Source organism: Heloderma suspectum, chromosome 5, assembly GCF_057233095.1.
Source record: "Heloderma suspectum isolate Gila_16-S chromosome 5, 16-S_ref, whole genome shotgun sequence".
NCBI lineage: Eukaryota > Metazoa > Chordata > Lepidosauria > Squamata > Helodermatidae > Heloderma > Heloderma suspectum.
The window spans coordinates 121,186,642-121,213,787 of record NC_139462.1 but is presented as its reverse complement, the minus strand read 5'-3'; the positions used below and the strand labels follow the sequence as shown (position 1 = coordinate 121,213,787).

The 27,146-nt window shown below is 42.6% G+C and overlaps 2 protein-coding genes across 5 annotated transcripts in view; one reads left to right on the top strand and one right to left on the bottom strand.

Annotated features, from left to right (window-relative positions):
• TRMT44 (tRNA methyltransferase 44 homolog) overlaps positions 1–26,421 on the bottom strand; it is a 37,420-nt gene extending 10,999 nt beyond the window's left edge. For all 3 annotated transcript variants that reach the window (XR_014792506.1, XM_084859878.1, XM_084859879.1), the window contains exons 1-8: positions 26,036–26,421; positions 20,470–20,587; positions 18,530–18,749; positions 14,117–14,185; positions 7,235–7,342; positions 6,315–6,386; positions 2,926–3,026; positions 745–928 (exon numbers count right to left, since the gene is read on the bottom strand). Coding sequence is in view for 2 of the 3 variants with exons in the window: in XM_084859878.1 (XP_084716004.1) it covers positions 745–928; positions 2,926–3,026; positions 6,315–6,386; positions 7,235–7,342; positions 14,117–14,185; positions 18,530–18,749; positions 20,470–20,587; positions 26,036–26,396 (1,233 nt within the window). In the remaining variant the exon portion in view is untranslated. The remainder of the gene's footprint in view (positions 1–744; positions 929–2,925; positions 3,027–6,314; positions 6,387–7,234; positions 7,343–14,116; positions 14,186–18,529; positions 18,750–20,469; positions 20,588–26,035) is intronic.
• An 88-nt stretch (positions 26,422–26,509) lies between these two features.
• Positions 26,510–27,146, top strand: part of ACOX3 (acyl-CoA oxidase 3, pristanoyl) — a 97,209-nt gene continuing 96,572 nt past the window's right edge. The window contains exon 1 of one of the 2 annotated variants that reach the window (XM_084859872.1): positions 26,510–26,679. The gene's annotated coding sequence lies outside the window, so the exon portion shown is untranslated. The remainder of the gene's footprint in view (positions 26,680–27,146) is intronic. The other variant, XM_084859866.1, reaches the window with a different exon arrangement.

Sequence of the window (27,146 nt, the reverse complement as noted above, 5' to 3'; positions counted from 1 at the left end):
ATAAGCCCACCACATCTCATATTTGATCTCTGGTTGCAGAAGAGCCAGAGGGAAACAGAATGGAAGAGAAGGGAACCACTAAGGCATCAGGTGAGAAAAGGAAGACACTCACAGTTGCATGTCTGAACTGCTTTCACTTAGGTGTACTGTTAAATGCAATATAAGATTATATGAAAGTGATATCTGTGATGTGTATGATAGCTGTTGTGAATTCAGTTGTGGATCCAGACGAAGTCAATCACACTTTAGTCGCATTGAAATCAACTACATTAGTCATGAACAACTTGCCCTATTCATTTCAATAGGGATAAAGTGTGAGTAACTTTAGTCTGGAACCAACTTATAGTATATTTAACCCAATTCTGTCTTGAAACCAATGACATTTTTTGCTCAATTGCACTGTAGAAGATAATTGCCAAATGTACAGCACTGACAAGACTGCTACTGCTCTGCAATCTAGATATATTAATATGTAGCCAGTTTACAGCTATTTGCCCTGCAGCCTTCTTTAACTTGAACACATCCCTCCCTTATTATTATCAGCAATTTAGGACATTTACTGGGAAAAGTATAAATGCAAAGAAGCTTTCCATCATTTCACTCAAATTTTGGACTTTTTTTACTTGAATGAAAGGTGTGGCCCATAGCCCTGGCTTTATAAAATTATCACTGCTGCAGCCCTGGCTTAACAGCAAAACAATGAGGCAACTAAAATGTTTTTAGAACGACGCAAATGAAAGTTACCCTTTTTGTTGAAGGAATTCTAAGGCAATCTTCTTCCACATTAAAGCCACATACCAATCCCACTTCTGTAACAAAATCAAGATATTCTCGGTACTGGGTCTTCTTACTTTGCCTTCGGTTGTACTTTCCATGGAAATCAAAGAAGCAGCAGGGCAATAAAAAATAGCGACAAGAATAGGAAGACCTGCAACAGGGTGAAAAGTTAGGCATATATGCGGAATCAACTGAAAAAGGGCATTAATAAATACTTACATAAGACTATAAAGTGTTGCACATCCTGGATTTAACACAAGGGACACAGGATTTCTCAAAATTTGATTGCACCTAAATGATTTTTCTCTTCAATTCTTAGCTGGGTTGCTATTATATCCAAAGTCTTAAAGGTGGTGAATGAAACAAGCAAGTTAAAAATGACATATTTACTAAGAGTTTCAGTTTTCAAAGTTATGAAACAACTCAACTATCTCCTGCCACCTCCAATAATATAACAAATTGTACAACAAAACCTAGACTCTACCTCAGGCTAAACGTTCAAAGTACCTTTTGGGGATATTGAACCAGGTGAACAGACAGCAATTTCATGCAAGGCTTCAGATTAATTGCAGCTCAAACTCTATGGTTTCCTCCCCCCACCCTTTCCTTGTAGCTTGTTCCATGGGATCTCTCTACTAGTTTGGCCAGTTTCCCCATTCTGCCAGGACAGACACAGGAAGCTCCTTTATACTGGATCAGACTATTTGTCCATCTCTAGCCCAGTATTGTGGCAGCAGCTCTCCAGAGTCTTAGGCAAAGAGTCTCTCTCATACCTGATCCTTTTAACTGGAGATGCCATGGATTGAAGTAGGATCTTCTGTATGCAAACCTTATGTTCTATCACTAAGCTACTGAGTACCTAACCAATGGACTTATCTAAAACAAAGAATTCAGTAAAGAAAAATACGAACTCTTCCTAGTTCTGCAGGGCTAGGTTTAAAGTGGTAGCCTACTAATGCTTTGGGGAGAGGCCTGGAGGACACCTGGGACCCTCACACAGTGTAACACCTCATTTCACAGCCCGCAATACAACACCTGCATGCCTCAAATGACAGTGTGAAAAAGTGTAATTAAGAGATGTAACATGAAAGACAGCTATATGCAGCAATAACAGAGACTCAGAAGACTTTCACCACAAATCTTTTTTAAAAATTGAAGAGTATGAAGCAGATACAGAAGCCAATATGCTATAGTGGTTAGCATCAGGCTAGAATTTAGGCGATCTAGGTTCAAATCTCAGGTCAGACATAAATCTCAAGCCAGTCACACTCAGCCTAACCTACCTCACAGGGTTGCTGCGAGCATAAGGGCGGGGGGAGGGAGAGACCTATGTCCACCACCCTAAACTCCCTGGAGGAAGTGAGGGAGAAAAAAGCAATTCAATCCTGCAAGAAAAGCACTGCACATGAGCACCCTACAGCATGAGTAGTGCCACCTCAGGGCATCATTTAACACGGCTTCCACGTGGTGACCATTGTGGGGACTGAACTGCAATGCTAAAGATAGACAGGATAATAAAGCTAGTGGTATTAGTTTACAATGTTGGTATTAGAACATGGCTAATACAGAAATAAAACTGATTGAATTTATATACCCCCATCAGAAAATACTGCTGCCCCCTAGTGGCTATATCCCACCCACTAGCATTCACACCAATTCCCTGAACAGTCCTTTCAGTTTGCTTTTCTCCCTTTCCCGGGCTCCCACTTTCCCAGCCCCCCCCCCCCCACGTTCTCATAATATTTGGTGAAGAGCTAATATGGAGAAAAAGCATTCAAGCAAACCCTGCCCCATCAGGTACATTATCTTAACTCTTTTCTCTGGATTATGTTTTAATGAACCAAAACTTCCCTTGCCGTCTCAGGCATTTGTTTCTTCCATCCAGAGCTCATTTCAGCAAACTCTCTCATTGTTTTTACTGAGGCCTCTCACTGACTGCATTCTTCAAATACAGATCGTGGCCCCTGCTGTAACTTGTATTGGTTTTGTTCATGTAACTGATTTTTATACTATCCTTATTCATGAGATTTTAATTGTTTGATGTACCATTATAGAAGGGCCATTCAGAAATAAATGAATAATTCCATATTGACTCTTTATCCTAAAATCAGAGATGTTCCTGTTTTCAGAAGTACTGCGGTTTGGTACCTGGCTGCAATTACAGGTATCCATGGTGTGAGTTCATCAGAATGATTTCCAATCAGCCAGTCAGCATCTGGATAAAGATTGTTTGGACTAACTGCATTTTCCTAAAAGGAATCAAGACAACTGCTTACACACTAAGCCATATATACTGCTGATCTTGCTTTACTGCTGAAATCTATTATAATTCATATTAGATTTACAGTTTGATTATTTCTCTAAAACAGGATCAGTTAGTAATGCCATGCTATACATTTTTACTCATGCCTTGCAGTTTATCATCTGTTGCTTGTATGACAGCAATCATAGTATTTAGATCATGAGTGGTATCTTGGGGAATAATGCAAAAGACACTGTGATATCTGGGTGGTGGTTCCTTTAAAAATAATGAATGTCCTGTATATACCCCACACAGAGAGTGCAGTGGTCAGGTCAAGCAACTTCCACTTTTCAACACCCATTTGGTTTTTAACCTTTCTATTGTGTAGAAAAGGGCAACCAAACTTATCAAGGGACTGGAGTAACTCCCCTATAAGAAAAGTGTCCAATTTCAGGGACATTTTAGGGTGCTTCCAGATGCAAATTTTATAATATCACCGACCTGCCTTATTCATGGAAATTTACAGAGAGTCCAGATAACAACTTCCACTTGTAACCCCTCCTGTGTTTTCCTACTGCTTCTCTCATCTTTTTCCTTATCACAGAAAATCCGCTAAGGAAAAAAAGATGGAACAGCTGCACAGTGCCTTCTGGTTGCCAGCACCAGAAGCAACCTGGAAGCAACCTTAGTTTAGAAAAAAAGGAAGTAAAAGGTGACATGTCAGAAGTTTATAAAATTATGCATAGCGTGGAGAAAGTAGCAAGAAAGAAGCTTTTCTCCCTCTCTCATAATACTAGAATTTGGGCTCATCCAATGAAGCTGAGTGATGCGAGATTCAGGAAAGATAAAAAGGAAAGTGCAAAGTTAAACTATTGAATCCACTTCTACAAGATGTGGTGATGGCCCCCAGCCTAGATGGCTGTAATAGGGGATTAGTCAAATTTAAATACATGGAGAATAAGGTTATCAATAGCCTCCGGGATGCAAGGCATGCCTCCGAATACCAATTTCTGGGGAATAGCAGAAGAGGGTTATTTCTCTGCTTGTAGGCTTTCCCTGGGCATCTGGTTGACTGCTGTGGTAAACAGGTTTCTTGATGAGATAGGCATTTGGCCTGATTTAGCAGTGCTCTTTCTATGTTCTTATTGCTTTATGCTATGTTTATTTTCACATTTTAAATAATTCAGATGCATTTAAACTATAAAAAAGAGGTAAGTTGAATACTCAAAGGGATATTTTTTCCCTCTGGAGAAGTTAAATTACAACACAAGCTTTGTACTGAACCATTAATATTCAAAATATCTTTCAAGCATTCTAGCTTGTAATCCATGGGTGTTTTTTTTTAATATCCTCCACTCCTATTTTAATCTGGAAGGCATTGCACTTCTTTATTCCCATTCTTTATGCATTTGGTAGTATAAGTAATTCCAAAGGGTATTTTTAAATGCAACCCCTGACCAAACCTGTGTTACTTCATATGCTATATATTCTCCTGTAATAAAGAGTCTGTGTTTCAACTCTACCCACCAGAGGTAGAGTGCATAGATACACACACTACTGTATCCCAATTAAAGAGAAAGGGGAAAAATGACGTTCTGCATGTACAGTTAATTAGGAGGTTGAAATGACTAACAACCTGAAAACATGGCCACTTTCCCCCAACTGCCAATTGTTTGTTGGTTTCTCAGCTTTTCTGCAGCTTTTTCCCCATTCCAAAAGGTTGAAATGCCTCTCCCAGGCTTTGTTTAATATACCACCTTTCTGCCAAGGCATCCAAGGCAGTTTACCCTTTTTGAATATTGAAATAAACACATTTGACCCCTTGAAACCCAAATAAACACTCTCCAGCTAATTGATGGACCCTTCAGGAGCTGGTAGCATGAGGTACCTGGCCTGGGCTTCCCCTCTTTTGCCTCTCCCTCAGGGCACACAGGTCTTGAGGAACCCCAGGAAAGGTGGGGGAGGGGCTGGCAGAAGGAGCTTTAAGCTACGATGTGCTGGTAATTTTTTGCATTTTTGTCCGCACCTGTTTTGCTTTTGGCCCCACCACTTTGCCTTTGGCCCTGCCCACCACTGGAATGCGGACCTTGAAAGCTTCTCTGAAATGGAATTTTCCACCCCTGCTCTAGGAGGTTGAGTACAAGGGGCCTGTTAAGGATCAATAGGTATTATAATTGGAGTCTACAGAACCCAAACACCCCCCCACAACAAGTTGTAGCCCTGTACTATAAACAATCCATAATTTATTTTCATATTTTACAATATTCTGGAGATACCAAATGCCTTTTCTTTAAAAAAACACACACAACAGTATGATGACTAAATTGGGGCTCTTTTAACCATAATATCCAATTAGTGTAGGAGTGCTTTGAACCAAATATAGTAAGTATATAGAACGTCACATTTCCTTGTGTAACTGATACAACCATCATTGTTGTCTATCTGGCTTACAAGCTTATTTATATCATACATTTGGGAACTGCTTTTCCACCTAACAGGCATTCTTCACGTTTCCTCTCCATTGATATTAAAAGTAAAAAAACTTCTTGCATCCTATTCAATACATTCTTCCCCCTGCAAACTACAGCTAAGTCACAACTGGCACTTTATGAAATAAGAAATTAACATAATCAGGCTGTTGTGAAAACCCTATAAAGGGTCAAACTTAGGCTAACTCAGCAAAGCTGTGGTTTCACCACTTCTGCCTTCTGTTACAGCCACTTCATTTGCTGTTAATCAATTTGAGATCTTTGACATAAAGCAAGATCAAAATATAAACAAACATGCAGGCTTGGATCCAGACTTTGCTCCCGCTGGCGGAAGCCAGAAGAGGGGACTTTTACTGTTTCTCTCTTCCCCTGCAGTCCCTTGCACCCTCTGAAAATCTGCTCTGGAGGTTTGGGGGCCCCTCCAGTACAGTATGGGAGGGGGCATTGGGGGAGGTAGGAATCAGCGGATATTGCCTCCTCCCCTTCTGGCAGTGGGAACTCTCAGCTGGATTAGAAGCCTTCTGTGGAGAGAAGACAATGTTTGGATCCAACCTCCAGCTTTAACAAAGCCAATACAGGACAAAAGAAAATTGCTTGTTATTTTTCTGGGAGTATTAACAATTTCAACCTAATCTTATGCACAAATAGAGAAATAAACATACCACACTGCAGTTTTATTTACCTTGTATACAGATAACTATTATTTTGAGTTACAATTGTTTCAAGGCCTGTGTTTATAAAAAGCAGGTCTGAGCAAGAACCAGTTAGTAAAGATACCATTCAGAAAACACACATTCTAACAATACCTCCAAGCGTGTCTGTGGGCCATACATGTCCCATATTTTTCTTCTCCTGACATCAATCCCTTTGCCTGGATGCTGAAAGATTTCATGTTTTGAATTAGCAAATGATAGTCATAATACCTTACAAGATCCATCTCTCTTCCCAAAAGTGATACAATTGACAGCATACCACCATGCTTCCTGAATGCACTGTGAATTCACATGGAGCACAAACAATGCTCAATTTTGAAAGTAGGAGGTGGTGGCAGGACTCATGCCAGCATGTAAAATATTATTATTTCTAACTAGAAGTCCTTATTCCTTGTCCCACCATACATGCTGGTTATGCTTAACAAGTGGTAACAATTTATAAGTAGGACCAACAACAGAATGTTGCAGCACATCCTTGCTCCTATTCAGGGTCCCTACCAGCCAGCCATGTCTTCCTCTGAGATAATATAACTGTTAGGGCCTCAAGCAGTGATACTTGTAAGCTGATTTTCTGTCAAAAGAGTTCTATAGCTGTATATAACATAAAAGATCACAATAATATACAAAAATATAATTTTAAAAATAAACAGGTCCAAGCACATTCTGGTCCCATCCATCAGCCAGAAGAGTAAGGGCAATGGGGTTTGCACCCCTCTGCCCAGGAGAAATGCCATCCTAACCCCCATTGGCCAATGAAGGAGCAGTTGCATGGAGCTTTCTTCCCTCTTCCTTGGGAGAAAGAATACTTTGTTCCAACTGCCAGTTTCCCTGGGACTGCAAAAATGAGCAGAAGGACACATTGGTCAGACAGGAAGAAGGTGGCAGAGAAGAAGGCAGAGAGGAATAGGATTGGCAAGCACAGGAACTCAATAGGATCCCATTTTGTTTTACAGAGTGGGAGTCCGTGGAAAACTGATGCAGGTTGCTTTTTTCTCTCAATGCATGTTATTTACCCCTTCATTGCTTAATATATGAACTAGGAGACCATTTCCACAACCAAGATCCACAAAAGACTGCTTCTGGAATAGTCCTCTCTCAGTTCTTTCATCTTCCCAAAGGATCTAAGAGAAGACAAAACCCAAATTTTAGAAACTGTAAATGACAAATAAGTGGCAAATGATAAAAGGCATCAATACTGATTTACAGAGATCAGTTACAGTTTGCAACTGGGGTATTTGGCCACATTCTACTTTGACATGAGACCCCTTCACACATTGCTCGTGTGAAGGGGCAAAGGGGCTGTGGAGTCACCTTAGCCCCATCCCCATGTATCTCTTCCTGGCCTTGCACACAGATTAGTATGGAAATCTGAGGCAGGGAGGCCTTCGCACATAGACCTCCACACATGGAGGTTTCCCTGGATCCCTGAACCCTGTACAATCAGGATTCCAGGATCCAGGGAGCCTCAAGGTATAGAAGTTGACATGCGAAGGCACATGTAGAGTGCGAAGATAAATAAATGTCCATCTTTATATTTCACAGAATTTAAGGTAAACTCTGACTCAGCTAAATTAGCCCTGCAACAACTTCCTTTACAAATGCAGAAAATCTAAAATATAAAGTTTATGCAATACTTTAAAATATATTTGTCCTCTCTGGACACTCAAGCAATCTTATGTAAATTCCACAGAAGAAATCTGTTTTATGTTGTAACCTTATACATGCCTACACAAAACTAATGAGCCTTAGAGTAGGGTACCAAGCTCAGCTGCTTTAGACCCAACACAGAAAGATTTACTTTGGCCAGGAAAAACCAACTTGAGATTTCCTTAAAAATAGTAGCCTTTTTTAACTGTGCCCAAAACTCCTTTCAATTAATTGGCCTCATTTTTCCAGGAAAAGGAGTTGTCATCAGTCCCAAATATTGCAGTACTTTCAGACAGGAGGAAAAATGTAGGAGAGACAGGCGAAGTGGCCAAACAGCAACTTTAATACAATTTTCCCTTAACACAAGTCCCAGAAAACTGTTTTTGGTGTCTGAATAGGGATAGTTTGAGTCAAGAAATCCATTTTTAATCAAACATAAAGACAGACTAGATGTCAGCTTATTTTGAACCTGTATAGGAAAAAACTTGTACAGCTTTTTAAAGTGTTTTGTAATTTTGTATTTATGTTGTGCAGTGATACTGAGTGTTGAAACATACTACCATCACCATCCAGGTACTCAGTCACTGACCTGGTCAGGACGATCAGCAGGGGAAACAACACAGTATGGGTTGTTGCTCATGTGACCAGCATTTCCCAAATTACCCACGCCACATTGAGGGTTCCTGTGTCATCCAAACCTGGCACGTGGCATGGCGGGGGTGTCTTCTAACTCACCCCACAACCCATAGCTTGTTGTAGTGTTTGTGGGATGGGTTAGAAGCCACGCACGCCGTGCCACCTTTGGATGATGCAGCATGGATAATGTGGTAAATGCCAGTCATGTGAGCGGTGCACACTAGGTGGGGGAAACAACCATGTTTCCCCTGCTGGCCAGTATCTCCTTCTGAGCCTGTATTATCACTTAGATGGTGGAGGATATTGCATACTCCCATTGGTTATCTGAGAGAGCAGGTTTTGTGAAATATAATATTGAAAAACTTCCTTGTCCTATTCATGTAATCATTTTGAAAAAGAACTATGATACCTTTATCATTACAACTAAATAGCAAGTTGGAAAGACCTGTGATGTATAATCTTTTTGTGTTTTGAACACCGTATTATCACAAATGAGGAGACATTAAACAGCCCTACTGATTGCACTTCATGTACATAACAGATAATGGTGATTAATGTCCATGAAATTTGAAAATATTTCAGCAGAAGATCTTAGCACAAATTCTGTATGGTACAGAAATTTGGGGGCTGGTAAAACAGACTATCTGGTGGTTATACAGAATACATTTCTAAGAGGCATTCTAGCCCTTCCTCCTAGAACTCCAGCTGCTCTTCTTCATGCTGAAGTGGGGCTACCATCAATGTCTGTCAGAGTGAACAAGGCCATTTTCTTTTATCTGAAATGATTAATTAACATGCCTGAACACAATTTGGCTACACTTTGGTATCTAGAACAGGAGAGGTTGGACTTCTTGTTTTGAAAAACTGGTTCACTTTTTTCCTTCTATTGGTTTCCTTTCATCTGAGTCTAAGGTTAAAATTAGAGAGAGTGCTAAAACCAGCAAGATGCTAATAAAGATGTTGGAACCATTCAACAAACAGGATTTAGCAGGTGGTATGATCTTTACAGGGGTGAGCAATCTAATTCCTTGATTCATTCAGAGCTAAGGAATGCATTTACGGAATTATGCTTCCAGACTATGCCTTCTGCATATCTGGATGGGAGGTATATAAATGTACCTAGACTTCAACATCTTTATATACATGGGGTCCACAAACAGAGGATATTACTCATCATATGCATTTTTTGTGAACGGTATGTGAGCCCCAGGAAAATATCTCTTGTACCATTGCTGGGAGGAATGTCTGATAGAACTTTGACAGAGCAGATGCGTAAGCTACTTGTAGGTACAGATCCTTATGTAACTAAGCAAGTAGCCTTATTCACAGTGGCTGCTCAAATGATTAGACCAAATGTCCTAAAAACTGTTGCTGTAGATTGTGCACAGGATGAATTGATTTGAGTGGTTTGGTCAAACTTTTTCTTTCTGTGACTGTCTTGTTGTTGTGGCAAAATTGTAAGAACCTATGGTTATATGCAATAAAAAATCACAGACTGACTGACTCCCAATATTTAACATCAGTGGAACAATACAAAAGGCTAAGTCCAAGTAAGCTGAAAAGCTGAACTTGGCTGAGCTTCAGCCAGTTGATAGATGCACTGCATGAGCAACCACAGGATTTATTTGGAAGCCAAGCACACTGTCAGCTCAGGGCCAAACAAACAAAACAGAATGGAAGACTTTACATGGGGAACTTATACACCCATGTATAACTCTCTCACTTGTTTTAGCCCAGCATGATAACTTTTCTGATAATATGTGTCAACAATTCGTATGATTTGGAAGCAAGAATTAAGGAACGCAAGCACCAGCGCCAGGCAACAGATATGTAGTACACTGACAGAGGGATGCAGATTATATTTAAGGAGGAAGTGAAACTCCCAATGTTGAAAGACTTCCACAAGATGTTCGCCAACTCAACAAACGTCTTCAACAGTTCCTGTGAACTGAAAGATTATGGCACAGCAACATGAAGCCATCCAATTCTTCCATTCTTTGAGAATAACTGCTGAGATATGTTGTCTGACAATGTTGATACCAGGCTGAAAACTTTCATTCTTCCTACACAACGAGATTCAATACTTTTCTAAAATCTACTCTCAATTTCAAAAGATGGATGCAAAAAACCATTGTGACTGATGCAGAGGACACAAATATGGTGATACTATTAGCATACATTACACACAAGATTTAGGATGTAATTAGTCTGGAAACAGGGAAATTCTTGGCTGCAAGGTAATGTTTATCAAGGAATTTGCTGAGGCAGTAATACTGCCCTACAGAGGAGCTGGTTCAGTTTTAGGCTTTTTTGGGATGTGGTAAGAAAAGTCTTTGAACTTCCACTGAGATCAGATGAAGTGTGGACTTTTTTTAAAAAAAACAACCAACGACTGAATATCACTGTAATACCCAAGATTTTAAATGGCTACTATGGAAGATAAATTTATTGTGAACGCCAGCAAGTGATCGAATTTAAGAACATAAGAAGAGCCAAGCTGGATCAGACCAAGGGTCCATCTAATCCAGCATTCTGTTCTCACAGTGGCCAACCAGCTGTTGACTGGGAACCCACAAGCAGGACATGAGGGCATCAGCACCCTCCTGCCCATGTACACCAGCAACTGGCCCACAGAGGCATACTGCCTCTGATACTGTTGGTAGCACATAGCTATCAGGTCTAGTAGCCAGTGGTAGCCTTCTCCTCCATGAATTTGTCCAACCCCCTTTTAAAGCCATCCAAATTGGTGGCCAGCACTACATCTTGTGGTAGCGAATTCCATAGTTTAACTATGCGCTATGTGAAGAAGTGCTTCCTTTTATCAGTCCTGAATCTCCTACCAATCAGCTTCATGGGATGACCCCGGGCTCTAGTATTTTGAGAGAGGGAGAAAAATGTCTCCCGATCCACATTCTCCACACCATGCATAATTTTGTACACCTCTATCATGTCTCCCCTTACCCTCCTTTTTTCCAAGCTAAACAATCCCAGCTGTTGTAACCTTCCCTCATAGGGGAGTTGTTCCAACCCACTGATCATTTTAGTTGCTTGCCTCTGCACTTTTTCCAGCTCTATAATATTTCTTTTAGGTGCGGTGACCAGAACTGTACACAGTATTCTAAGTGTGGTCACACCATAGATTTGTATAAAGGCAGCATAATATTGGCGGTTTTATTCTCAATTCCCTTCCTAATTATGCCTAACATGGAGTTTGACTTTTTTACAGTGGCTGCACAATGGTTTGACATTTTCATTGAGCTGTCTACCACAATCCCCAGATTTCTTTCTTGGTCAGTCACCACTAGCCCAGATCCCATCAGGCTATATTTGAAGTTGCGATTTTTTGCCCCAACATGCATCACTTTACACTTGCTTACAGCGAACCACATTTGCCATTGGGATGCCCATTCTCCCAAGTTTGGAGAGATGCTTTTGGGATCCTCACCATCCTTTTCTGTTTTGACCACCCTAAATAATTTGGTGTCATCAGCAAACTTGGCCACTTCACTGCTTACTCCTAAGTCCAGATAATTTATGAATAAATTGAAAAGCGTTGGTCCTAATACAGATCTCTGTGGGACCCCACTACTTACATCCCTCCACTGAGAGAATTTACCATTTATTCCTTCTCTCTGCTTTCCGTTCTTTAAGGAAAGGAAAGGTTCCTCCTGTGCAAGCACCGGGTCATTACTGACCGCTTGCGCTGGCGTTTTCATGGCAGACTATAGCGGGGTGGTTTGCCCTTGCCTTCCCCAGTTGTGACTACCTTTTCCCCAGCAAGCTGGGTACTCATTTTACCGACCTCGGAAGGATGGAAGGTTGAGTCGACCTGAGTCGCCTACCCAAGACCCGGCTTCCACTGGGATCGAACGCAGGTTGTGGGGAGAGTTTCAGTTGCAATACTGCCGCCTACCACTCTGCGCCACACGAGGCTCTGTTCTTTAACCTCCCCTCTTATTCCATGACTGCTAGGTTTGCTCAGGAGTCTTTGCTGAGGGACTTTATCAAAAGCCTTTTGGAGTACAAGTAAACAATGTCTACTGGATCACCCCTGTCTACATCTTTATTGACACTCTCAAAGAATTCTAAAAGGTTAGCTGAGTCAGGACTTACCTTTACGGCAGCCATGTTGATTCTTTTTCAGCAGGGCTTGTCCTTCTATATGCTTTCTAATGATCTTTAATAATGCTTTCAACCAATTTACCCAGAACAGATGTTAAACTAAACAGCCTGCAATTTCCCAGATCCCATCTAGATGACATTTTAAAAATTGGTGTTACATTGGCCATCTACCAGTCCTCTGGTACAGAGGCTGATCTTAGAGACATGTTGCACATCTTGGTTAGAAGATTAGCGATTTCATATCTGAGTTCTTTAAGAACATTAGGATGGATACCATCTGGGCCCAGTGATTTATTTACTTTCAATTTGTTATTATGGTTGAGAACTTCATCTTTTGTCAGCACTATTTGCCTCAGTTTCTCAGATTCCCTTCCTGAAAACATTAGTTCAGGCACAGGTATCTCTCCTATATCTTATGCAGTGAAGACGGATGAGAATAATTCATTCAGCTTCTCCACAATCTCCTTGTCCTCCTTTAGTACTCCTTTAGCTCCATTGTCATCCAACAGTCCAACTGTCTCCCTAGCTGTTTTTCTGCTTCTGATATATTTAAAGAATTCTTTATTGTTGGCCTTGATGATGTTAGCGATATGCTCTTCAAAATGCTTTTTTTGCATCTCTTATTGTCTGCTTGCATTGCCTTTGAGCAAGCTTGTGCTCCCTGTAATGGCCCCAGGCCTTAACCAAGGCACCAGTAGTTTTAGAGGGGCCTAGAGATCCATAATGCTCTCTGCATTGGTCATTATTAGTGCAATTCTCTTGCTAGTGGGCCTCTTGATATAGCTGCAGGGGCTGAACTTCATCAGTGCTCTGCCTGATTGGCTCAGCATCAACAGCTGCACCTGGAAATGTCACAGGAGAGGGGGTGATCTCCCCGTCCCACCCCTTAAGTTAAGAGAGCTTGCCGCCTTTTTCCGAAATGGAGATCAACTTTCGTAGTTTCCCTTTGAACTCCCTGAAGGCTGTTTCTTTTGTGTTCTGTGAGTCTCTAGCAATTTGCATCTGTATGCTTCATTAGGATAAAAGGAATTAAAGCCTTGGAAATGCAGCCTATGGTCTGAGTGTTGATTTGGCTCTTACAGTTCTCAGCCAGGCAAAAAGGGAATCCTGACAGTGGGTAGATCATCACATTTATGGTAATTCAGAAGGGTGTGCCTGTGGTACTTAACTGTTATAACACAGAAACCTTGTAAATCATGATCAGGAGGGAGCGTAAGGCTGACTTTTAATTTGTCATCACCATTTACAGCCCAGCTTGTTTGGAGACTACCAGTGTTGTAACTAGAAGAGTCTTTCTTATTAAACTTTTGAGTTAAAGCCTATTTCTAGCTGTTTCTGATGGAGTCAATGGACCATGGAGGTTTTGATGTGGCTTTGCCACAAGACCCGCTCACAATCCCCAATCATCATAGCCATTTACAAAACCATTTTTTTACAGGTAGATACATTTTAGAGGTATTCTGTTAATTTGGTTTCTAACCAGCACCTACCAATAGATATGCAGCTATAGCAACATCCTCATACACAAACTTTTCAGGATCTGTTACTTCAGGCCAAACCTGCGGATAAAATGCAAAGAGACAAGGCAATTAATTGCAAATATCCGAACTACATGCTAATCCAACTATTTAGTACATACATACCCTCCTAGAACATGTCTCAGGGTCAATTCAAATGTTACTGCAGTAGAGTCTGCTATTGCCAAATATCAATCCTATGCTGGGCAAGTATGAACCATACAACCCATCCTACCCACACAACTAGACAGATTCAAACACTATTTTGGCACAGAGTGCCAAACATGAAGAAGTGATTTTTGGCCATGCTGCTGAGGTAATACTTGGTTAACATTTCATTCAACTGGGATCAACTGTAATCTTGACAGTCACTGATGGGGATAAATGGGGATAAAAACCACCTATTTTCCAAAAATACTTTTTCTGACACAGTAGAGCATGTAGAGTAATATACTACTGCTTCCCCCTTCTTTTGATCTGTTTGCTCATTAAGCCAAGGGCAAGAACTAAACATTGGCTGGTCATTTATTGAAGCTTAGTGAATTATTTTCTTGGCTTCAACAAGCCTACTACAGTGAAGTTTGCAAATTCCTGTCTTAGGTATTTAAATTTCATCTGCTTGTACGTATATCAAACAGCAGTGTAATGAAAGGTACAGAAAATTGTGTTAATTAGAAATGTGTAGATTACCAGCAAATTACACCACACATTCTCTATCAGTGCATGTGGTCCTTTGATTATTACCCAATTAACATGATCTATAATCTCACTCAAATAAAACTCAAGTGAAACAGTCCCACTACCCCCCACAAAAAAATCAGATAAAACAGTCTTTGTACAACAAACAGAGATTCAGAAGAGATCACAATGCACATCCCCACATCAAAACTCATACTGCTGCACTAATACCCTTTTAGCCCCATCAGTGAACATAAGTAAACATATGAAGACCCCTACTGGGTCAGACCAAATGCCTATCTAGTCCAGCATTCTGTTGCCACAATGACTGACCAGCTGCCCACCAGCAGGACATGAGTGCAATAGCAACCTCCTGCACAAGTTCCCCAGCAACCAGTATCAGAGGCATACTACCTCTGCTACTGAAAATAAGATATAGCCATCATGACTAGTAGCCACTGATAGCCCTGTCTTCCATGAATTTGCCTAATTCCATTTTGGCGGCCATCACAACATCACTACAAATTCCATACTTCAACTACACACTGTGTAAAAAAAAAAAAAAGTACTTCCTCTTGTCTATGTTGAATCTTCTACCATTTCACTTCATTGGATGACCCCAGGTTCTATTATTATGAGAGAGGGAGAAAAACCCTAAAGGGTTGTTTTTCTTAGGAGAGTGAAACTGAAAGTAATGTGATGGTTTTTATTAGTAGTTAGGCCTTCTCTCTGTCAGTTGTATGATCAGAAACTTAAACTTTGTTTAACTTCGGTATAAAATAAGAGAAAAAGAGGAAATCTCTACTCCTCATTTTCACAGAAGCTGTTCTGCTGGGATCTGCTCTGCAACATTTTGGTGCTGAAAACCAGGAAGAAAATACTGCAGTCTGAGGTCAGGAATAGAATGGCTGAGGTCTTTAAGAAATTGAGAAATGCAACAATGACAAGTACATAGGCAAAAAATACAGTGTGAATTGAACAAACCTGATGCAGATATATGCTTGAAGAAAGTTTATGTCAGCTCACAGCAAAAGAAGAAATTCTAGATGAGCTTGATCAGAACACTGAAGTTATGATAACTGAGCTGAATTAGTTAAAGAGGAGTAGGCAGCACAGAATTATAAGAATCGCATCATCACATGGAAGACTCATGTGACAAGAGCAACTTGTGAAAAGGCAGAACATGACTCCCCATTTTCTTACGGAATAAGAGAGGCCCCTCCAGCCCTGATGGTTAAACCCCCTAAAATTGATGTTTGAGGGATTATATGGAGATATCGTAAAAGCTGCTAGCAAGGATTTTGGAGCCAATTTGAAACCTCCATTTATCAGAGTGCTAGTCTAACAATGATAGATATATTTTTTCACCTAAAATCTTATCTGACTGATAATGAGTAGCCATTGCAGCGGTAGGACTCCCGACATCAGAAGCAAATTATGAGGCAGCACTGAAGATTCTGAAGGACAGACTTAGGAGGAAGACATAGTTGTCAATCCGACATAAACAAGCCTGAACACAGTTAAAAGATCAACTGACATCACCACACTACAGCAGCTGTATGATGCATGTGAAATTCAGATACACTATCTCGAAGCTATGGGAGTTGTATCAAATACCTATGGCAGTCTTCTGTGTCTAATATTGATGAAGATAATCCCTGAAGATATAGCACTAGAATGCACCCACAACAAAGATGAATGGAAGGTACCAGAACCCATGAGATTCCTCCAAAGGGAGACTGAGAGCCGAGAACGAAATTCAATCTTGGTGAAAAGTGGAGTTACAACCAAAGATGGTGATAGTTCACTGAAAGGCAAACTAAAACCAACAAAACAATATTTGCAACAAAAGAAAGACTGGGCTACTGCCCCATCCACAGCAGCACTGAATACAGTTGCTCCAGAAACAACCTGTATATACTGCAAAGACAAATCACAAAGCAGAGGGTTGTTACGCACTGACTCTTTCAGAAAGAAAGGAGAAGCTGAAGAAGCAAGGCAGATCATATGTCTAGCTTTAAGGCATATTGCCATATTCAACAAGAGGAATAGTCTGTTCCAGTTGTGGAAAACAGCACCACAAATCGGTTTGCTCTCAAGACCCAAATCAGAATTGCAGTTTTGAAAGAAGCAGGTAAATCCACCATTATGTCTTCAGTAACCTCATGCAAGACAGGGCCAAGGCTACAGAGCACAGTATTATTGCAAGCAGTACAAGCTTTACTAGATGGGGGAAATCAAAGAACGTTTATACGAGAGGACATCTCAAAGGCACTGAAACTCCCTGTTGTCAGAGAAGAGACACTGACAGAATACCTGTGAGACAAAGGCCCCATGAACTGCAGAGAGAAAGGTCAAGATCATGCTGCAAGGTCTTTGGGGAGAGAAGAAGGACACTGAGCTGAAGGCACTGGAAACACCGCAAGTGTGCAGTGCCATAATAACGATCCCAGGAGATGATTTATAGCAAGAATTGGAAATAAGAGGCCTCCAACTTTCTGAGGTCACCATTCCCACAGAACGCTAAGGGCAAGAGTTAGACATTCTGATTGGAGGAGATTATTATTGGAAGATGGTATTAGGCTGAGTGCAGCATTTGGGAGGTGAACTGGTAGCATCTGAGACTATTTTTGGGTAGGCTGTATAGGGTTCAACAGCAACCTTAAGCTTAACAACCAGTGTTAACGAACTTGGAATTCTGAAAACTATAACAGATAAAGAACAGATAAAGAATAAAGAACATTTCAGAACAGTTGCGAGCCTTTTAGGAATTAGAATTCATCGCCATAATGGGAGAAACAGAGAAAAAAGCAAGGTGTGAGGAAGAGACACTACAAGCATTTGAAACTTCACTGAAATATAATGAATGGAGATACAAAGGGAAGTTATCATGGAAACCATCCTGACCTGACTTACCAGATGACTTACGAATAGCTCAGAAAAGGTTAAATCAACTAATTAGGATGCAGTACTCAATGACCCTGTTTGCATGTCACGACAGCCCACCCTGTTTAATTTACCTGAAAAAGCCTATCTAGCAAAAATGCAGAAGAGGAGGAGCGCGGAGGCTCCTCCCACTCTGCATAGGATGCCCATCAGCCTCCAAGTACGGAGGCTGGCAGACATCTGAATAAGACTGCACTCTAAGCCAGTCTTGCATATTAAGCTACTGTCAGCACTGACTCTTGCCTCCTTAGTAGGCAGCCTTTCTTTTAAAGGGGCAACTAGCTGCAGGGTGGAATGGGGAATTAATGAAGTGTTTGGGGCATATACAAATATGAAGCCATTCTCGTTCAATATGTTAAGTTACATATTAAAAATACATTTTATTGCATCTGCAGCCATATTATACATTGGCCCTGACCAATGTTCTACAGACTTCTACTGTACACTCTTAAAAAAAAACTATAGTATTCAAAAACTGGCTATCATTTCACACATAGCAATTGCAAAGTATCCATCTCCTCTAAATCTGCACAAGTATGTTGGGTATAAGCACATTACATACACCCATTAAAAAACAACGACCTCAGGACTGATGCACTTTGGGGTGGATGAGGAGAGAGAGGGTGAGGAGTGAAGAGGCACAAACACACTGCTTAAACAGACTGAGAAATTTCTTCAACATGCATACAAATTTAAGACTACTTTCACATATATTTTAAATAAAAAACTGAAAGTAAAAATGTAATCTGTTCTGTTGCTTACCTTTACAATCTCTTTGTATTTTTCCTTTAGATCTTGATAGATTTTGCTGTATCTAGCCACAGAAATGAGAGACAGTGTACTCTTAAATTCTTGCTTTGTGGTCTCTGTGGACCATTTAGCCAGTTTAGGCAGCAGTTCCCTTCCAAGCCACAATGTTTTAGGATATAAAATTCCATCTGAAATATAGTTTTCTGGAGACGATGATAAAATTGACACAGACCTTAAAAAAAATTAATCACAGCAGTTCAATGATAAAACATTTTTAATACAATTGCACCACAGACTAATCAAGCATGGTTCTATTTGTATATTACATTAAAAAGTACCAAAAAATGGAAACTGTTTCTGTTTAATGCTCTTGCATATTTATGGTATGGATGTGTGTTTTTTTAATTACACCAGCTTAGGGTGCAAACCTATGGGATCCACCCTGGGTACTCGTAAGCCTCTGAACTAGGAGGCTTATGAGTACTATGCAGAGTGGGAGGCACATGTTTTCGCCCGTCTAGCGGAGGCTTCAGGGATGGAGAGGGAAGGAGGTTGGGGTGGCCACAGGATCTGTCGTATGACTGCCGCCCCGGTCTCCTCCCCTCCCCTTGGACCTCCTCCTTTCACCCCCTATGAACTCGTGTGTGCAAGCTCATAGTGGCAGCCAGCATGGTTCTCTCTGTGCTGGCTGCGAGGAGGTGCGGAGGGGGTGCGGAGGGGCAGGGAGTGTGGTTTCCCTGTCTCTGAGCTCGGATCCAGAAAACTGAAATATTCTATGTCCCCTGACACTGTTATGGGACAGAGGATTGCTCCTTAAATCCCTCTTTCCAAGAAAGAGACAGAAGACATTTTGGTGTAATTTGAGGGCCTAGCCTAATTTTAATCAGATTTGCAAGTGCTTATTCCTCTGTCCCATCAGCCAGGACAGCTAGGCTGGTGAGGATGAGGGAGAGGGCCTTCTCTGTGGTGGCCCCCACTCTGTGGAACTCCCTCCCTAGGGAACTCCACCATGCCCCCTCTTTAATGAGCTTCTGCCACGCATTAAAAACGTGGTTGTTCAGGCAGGCATTTGAGGTGGGTTAGGGTATTTTTTAGAAATATGATGTTTTAATGTAGAATTGTATGTTTTAAAACTGTTTGTATTGCTGTACATCGCCCAGAGTGGCCAGGTGACTGGTCAGATGGGCGATTAAGAAATTTAATAAATAAATAAAAATAAGAAGATGGGATGACAGTTGGAGAAGAATAAATTGAGCTTAAGCCACTTCTTTTTCTTAATAAAAAACTTTAGAAAGAACTAGACCCTGCCCTTCCATTGCAATCACGCTGCTGGGGGAAGCTTACAACAATTTAAGAACACCCACACAAAAACATAAAAATCAGTACTATCATAAAACCTTAAAAACCAGACAGATGCAGCAAATAAAACTACTTTACTAAAACTAGCTGGAACAAAAACATTCATTCAAATAAACATCCTGGGGAAGGGAAGAGAAGGCTCTCTCGGGCATCCTAAATAATCCTGCCTCCACCACTGTCAGGCTGCTGAGAAGACCCACACCCACCCTACCCTTTTGCAAATCTTGAAGAGTGGGCAGGCTCTTATAGAAGGAGCCAGCCTTTTAGATAGCCTGGGTCCAAAATTTTTAGGGCTTTAATGGAAATAACTAGCACTTTGAATGTGCTGGTTGACATAATAATTAAAGGATACAAACTGGACACTAGTGCAACTGTTATAAAATGTACCATGCGCTCCCAGAGGGAAGTTCTAAACCTGGCTATTTTCAGAAACAGTACCTTAGCATAACTGAACCACATACACTGAAAAATCCAACAAATGTTAAAGAAATACTGTTATCCATATAGTTTAAGTAATCAGTCTAATCTGAGACAAGACCCAATCAACACAGGACAAAGTCACACAAGAGTGGGAAAATCTTCCTAGCACCCACCATTCATTGTCTTGTATGTGCAGAAGTCGAATTTGATAAACATTGCACTTCTTGACCTTGTATTTTCTTTCATGGGTCTGCTCCAATGGCAAAAAGGTTACAATCCCATTAAAGACATCTGTAAATATTTACAAACAGTATAATCAAATTATCCTTGGAAAGGATTTATAACACTGAGTTCAAAGTATTTAGTATACATTATCTTGCTGTAATCCTTACAATAATCTCATGAGGTAGGCCGCCGTTATTATTATTCCTCCTCCATTGCAGATAGAAGTTGAGGATGAAAAAAAGTGATTTGCTGAAGGCCGCTGAGTTAATTCATGACAAATGAAATACCAGGAACTTCATGCTCACAACCTAGTCTTAGTCACTACATGACACCAGCTCTATACAAGTACAAGTAACAAGAGGGATGGGGCCATACATGCCAGCCCCATTCCCAATGTCCCTGACCTCCCCCGTGTTGAGTAGGGATGTCTGGAGCAGGTTTCTAATTACATTTGTTTGGACATGAGTAGAAGCTTCCATGTGACTGGGAGCCCTGCTTTCTCAGGGTTCCCAATCGTGCAAAGACTTCTACTTGGGTTCAAGAAAATGTGATTAGAAGCCCATTCCAGACATCTCCACTCAACATGAGGGAGGTCGGGAACTGAGGGGTGGGGCCAGCACAAGTGAGAACATTGAGGGCTGGGCTGGCATGTGCACTCCTGTTCCTCTTACTCCTGTTGCTTGTATGCTATTCAGGCATTAGGTGAAAACTCTGAATCCTCATCCATATTGGCAGGCTACTGCATCCTGTGAAAGCCTATGAATGCCCTATAATTTCTATGCTTAAACTATTATTTAAAGGAGCATAAGGAATAGAGGGCTTGGCAGGATTCTCTTATTTGGGGAACAGAGGAAGAAGCTTCCGCATGTCCGTTTATCCTAAGGAGTACCTACCTGCCAAAGAAAATAGTAAACACAAAATGAAACATAGATCTGAAGTACATAAATTTATTTCATACATTTAGACTGATCACATCTGCTAAACTGTACATTCCAGGGGTTCTTCGTGCCAAAGGCTTGAAAACCCTGGTAAAAGAGGCGACCTCTTAATGGCTAAGGCTGAGGCCTCAAAACTAGGGATGTCAGAGAATTTCGCCATGAATCTCGGGGAGGCCGAATGCCAGCGAATTCAGCCCCCCGAAATTGGTGGCGAAACGGTCTGCCGCCCCCCCCCCCCCCCGGGACTTACCTTGGGCGAATCCTCCTGGTGGTGGCGGTTCGGCGCCTGTGGTGGCCGGTCTTCTGACCAGCTGCCGCCACCGCCATTTCCAGTAAAAAAAAAAAAACACGTGATAGGCTACGTAAAGATTTACGTAGCCTATCACAGCTAGATTTTAAAAAAATACCGTGATAGGCTACATAAATGTTTACGTAGCCTATCACGGCTGGTTTAAAGGGGAAAAAAATGCATGTATGCAAATGGCGGCGCCCATGGGCGCCGCCATTTGCATTCCTTATTTTGACACGTCTTAGTCTACGTAAACATTTACGTAGACTAAGACGGCGAAAATAAGGGGAATACAAATAGCGTAGACGCTACGCTATTTGCGTTCCCCTTATTTTCGCCGTAGTCTACGTAAATGTTTACGTAGACTAAGACGTGTCATAAGGAGCGCAAATGGCGGCGCCCATGGGCGCCGCTATTTGCGTACGCGCGGGTTTTTTTCTCTTTTAAATCAGCCGTGATAGGCTACGTAAACGTTTACGTAGCCTATCATGGCTGACTGCAGGGACGCGAACGGCGGCGGCTATGGCTGCCGGCATTTGCACACCCGGCCGGCCAGGATTCGGGGGGGGGGGGAGGGACAGAGCGCCCCCCCGGCCAGAATTTCGGGGGAGAGGGACGGAGCGCCTCCCCCCCACCTCGAATCAATTTAGTGAGAAGGTAAGTGACTTTCGTACATCCCTACTCAAAACTTGCATAGGACCAGCTCATTTCTGCAGTTGTCCTAATTTTGAAACCAGTGCAGCTAATAGAGTCATCCACTAGAGGGAGACTTTCAAGCTCCTCATGAAATCATGAGATTTATTTTTAACCTGTAGTTATCTAGAAGAGCTGGACTCTTTTCCCTTGGAGATGCCCTCTTGACCCTTCAGGGTTTGGGAGAGGAAAGCAGCTCCCTGAACAGAAACAATCTGCTCTTCTTATACAAGTGACTCCAGAGAAAAAAGGCGGGTAGATCCTCAGCTAGAGAACTCCCTCATCTTTCCAGAGACAGCTTACTGCCTCTTCTGTTCTTGAAGGGGAAGATGGCTAATACTCGCCAAAGTGGAAGGGCCTAGAACTCTACAGTTCCCTCACTATATGGGTCACCACCCCTTCTGTTTGAGGGGAAAGGTGTCTGATAGACTCCACAGAAGAAAAATTCTGGACTCCTTGGTTCTGGATTTCACCACCTCTTCTGTTTCTTGGGAGGGATGGTGGTGGTCTGTCATAATGAACTTCTTGTAATAAGGTATGGCCACCTTAGGTTGCATCTTCGCCTGGTTTATAAATTTCAGAACATGGCTTGCTAACCCCTTTGCCGTGCAGGGTGCATCCACAGCTGGGAACAAGCAGTAGCATCCAGTGTGCACTGAGCTTGCTTTCCTAAACCACCAGCTGAAGCAAATGCGGGGAGAAGCAGAAGGTGGGAGCTGGCAGGGAGGAGAAGGTAAGGAACAGATGACTGAAGACAAGGGGCCTGTCTCTGTCATTCCTCCTTTTGTATGAATGATGAGAGTGCCTCTTTGCAAGACAGTCACCGCTTTTGGCCACCAAGCTACTAGTTAGGGGGCTTGGGGTGCAGGGTTTCCTCATCACCAAGCGGGAGGGGGTGTTTACTCCAAGGGTCCTCACTTACCACCTCACTGTGGGCTGTGGCAAGGTGCAGAACAGCACCTCCTGCAGGTTAACTGTGATGGGCAAGATCTCTCCAATGGAGGCTGCAGTGGTGTTGGGCAAGGCTACTGGAACACCCACACATCCTTCTCTGAGAGACATTATTGAAAAATAGGGCATACTAGTCCCTTTGCTGGGCAGAGTGCCAAGCTGCCAGGGGAAAAAAGATGGCATCCATGGTGCACTGAATTAATTTTCTCAGGCCGCTGGCAGAGGTGACCGTGGAAAGATGTGGTGGGGGAGGCAGATGTGGTCTCTTCCTTCTCTGAAGGGTGCTTCCTTCTCTGATCATGTTGATGATCAGTGAATAAGGAAGAACAGCACCACATGGGGGGTTTGTAGAGGACTACAGGCAGTAGTGCCTCAGGCAGTAGAGGAAGCGGACTACAAGCTGTGGGGGGCTTGTAGTGGTCCCCTTGCTACCCAAGGCAGTTGTGCATGTCCCCACACACACCTTAGTATATGCAGATCAGTTGGGCATGATCTCACTACCAAGTACTCTAAAAACACTTTTCTTTGATAGAACTAAAGCCTATGAACTACTTCCAAGAAGTAGCTCAGAAGACACCACCCTGTTCTTCTCTCTTCTCTAGAAGGCACAGCCAAAAGACTGATGGGCTCCTCCCCACTGGCAGGACTTACACTTTGTTCTATTTGGCCCTGTCTCCTCAGGAAGAAAGAAGTGAACACTTTGCTGTCTGATCCACTCTCCCACTGACCAAGAAGTAGCAGATTTCTGAGTATAGTGAGGAATCTTTAGTCCAAATACTCAAACAACCATCCCTTCTGGTTTCATGTAGATGTTAAATAGCATAGAAGACAATAGAACCCTAACGAATGCCAAAGCATAAATGCCACGGATCAGAACAACAGCTTCTTAGCACCATCTTGTGGACCCAGCTTCTTAGGCAGGAACTGATCCACTAATGTTTTGCTCCAAATTCCTTTCCCAAACAAATGGTCTAGATGGATACTATGGTTGATGGTATTGAAAGCCGCTGTATTGAAAACCACTGAGGGTTCCAGAAAAATCAACAGGATTATGCTCCTTGTATCTCTCTCCCGGTAAAGGCCATTCAACAGAGTGACCAAGCCCATTTCCCCAAAACTAGGTCAGAAGCCCACACCAGAACTGTCTACATAATCAGTTTCACCTACGCTGTGGTCTGTCCATGGCAAAGGGATTACACAATGACCCTTCAAATCCAGTTACTATCAATCCAACACAAAAGACTAGGTCTATAGCGTGTATGCTGCTATCATTGGGCCCCTCCTTTCCTCACACAGGCCATTATAACCTACCGCTTTCAAGGCAGTTGAAGAAGTAGCAAACTGTCATCACTGCCATCTCTTATTTATCCTCTTTTTTTACTGTTTTAATTATACATTGCTGTTCTTACTGATCTTAACTGCTGTGGGAACTTTGCTGGCTGAAGAATGGTGCAAAATGCTTAAAATAAATGAGTTCCTGTGAGCCAGTGTGATGTAGTGAGTAAAGTTTTGGATAAAGTGTAAAAGATGTTTCTCTAGTAATTGACCTACTCTAGGGGTCCTCCCGTACCCTTTAAGGACTAGTGATTTATAGCAGCATTTATTTCTGTTTTGCATTTTTCCTACTTGATACAAAATTTAAACAGGCACTGTATTTAATTGTGTGCCTTTATAAAAACTTTATAAAGTTTTACAGAGACTTAGATTCAAATCCACTCAGCCATGAAGCTTACTATGTGACCTTTGGCAAGTCATCATCTCCCAGCCTAACCTCTTTCATAGAGCAATTGAAGATAAAAGAAGAGGGGACCATGCATACCAACATGAGGCCCCTGGAAGAATGAATGACAAGATAAAAATGGAATAAAAGAAATACTGTAATACCCAGTATTCCCCTTTAACACAAACCCACCCAGTGGCTAAATGCACACAATTAAATACAGTGCCTGTTTAAATTTTGTATCAAGTAGGAAAAATGCAAAACAGAAATAAATGCTGCTATAAATCACTAGTCCTTAAAGGGTACGGGAGGACCCCTAGAGTAGGTCAATTACTAGAGAAACATATTTTACACAATCAGAACTGTGCACAGTATTGCAAGGGAGATGCATTGCAGATGCAGGGATACTTCATACAAAAGACACACCCCTATATTTCCACCCAATCTGTTTCGTAACACTTGATTAAGCATGTGCGACTACTAACATGCTTCCCCACCTTGCATACACATACATTCAAATATTACTACCGCAGTCAATCTGCAGTGGAAATACAGGGGCCCGACCCTTGCAGTAATGCGTGAGGAGAATAGAACACTTCCGCTTTGACGCTCAAGCCCTTTCCTAGTAAGGCCTGATACCGAATTTCCCATCTGTACAGCCACAGCACATTCCACGAGCTTTTACACGGAGCCCCCAGCATGTTTCAAGACGCATAAAGGGCCACTATGAATGCCGCCCTGTAGTATTGTTGATTAGTTGCGACGCAGCAACATAGACAGCGACCGCTCATGGCAATAGCCAGGAGGATCTCTGGCACAGCTCGAAGTACTGCCAACCAGCAGAGGAGGCTCTGGCGGCTCGCCCCGGAAAGCCTCCGGGCAGAACGCCGCCGCCGCCGCTGGCGCTTCCCCCGTCCAGTCACCTTTCACCACCATCTCCTTCGTGGGCGCGGGAGGGCTGCCTTTGGGCACGAGGGTCCTGAGCACCACCTCCAGGTCCGCCGTTCCCGCGGGGCCTTCGAGGGCGAGCGCCTCATGGTCCTCGCGGCAGCAGAAGGCTTCCCACGCAGCCTCGAGCACCGACGGCCGGGCGTCTGCGGCGGCCGCCTTCCCGCCCGTCGCGAGCCGAGGTCGGGCGACCCTCCGAGCCTCCTCCAAGCGGGCGCCGCACAGCCGTTTGTTCGCCACCTGGGGCTTCTCCAGCCACACGCGCACGGCCGCCCAGAACCCCCCCGGCAGCTGCAAGAGCGGGTCCCGGAGACGAGCTTCCCCCAGCAGCTCCATGACGCAGAACGAGCGCGGCCGAGTCGAGCGGGCGCGGCGATGACGCCACATCCAAGCGTGGGACACCGCCACAGAGATAGAAGAAACAGCGCGACCCACTTCCTTGTCTATGTAGGGGACTTCCGGGTTTTCTTCGGAGAAGCAAGGTTTTTTTTTAACGTTAACTCCATGGAAATCGGAAAGCCAGAATTTGAACATAACCATGATTAAGCAGCAGCGTGTCTCCCTCCACTCCACCCCGAAAGAAAAGGTGGCAAGAAAAAGCGTGCTTTTTCTGACTGAGGTATTATTTCGTGTGATTTTAAGAGGGTTTGTCATTTTTTAAAAAGCGAGCCTGTCAATGCCAACTTAGGATAACCGTTCACGCGTTCAATGAAGTGGACTCTAGTCTACAAAACCCGTAATAAATGTGTTAGTCTTTAAGGTGCCGTAAGATTTTTTCACGGTTCCTTCAGAATGGCCGTAGGAATACATTGAATTATGCCCTTGTTTTGCAATCAAAATCGGCCCACCCAACCAGCGAGAAAAACTAGAAAACTGCCGATACGGGAAAGAGACGTTGAGCGCAAAAACGGACCATAGGGAAAGATTTATCACCCTCTCCCTCAAACTCGGCACCCGGTATCAGCTTCGCATCCCCCCTCCCCCGCCATTTTCATGTTCCCTTTTAAAGCCCTTACAAAAGGGGTGGGAGATAGCGGTTTACACCTCCGCGTTGCTAAATTGTGCTTTAAGGCACAATCCTAAGCA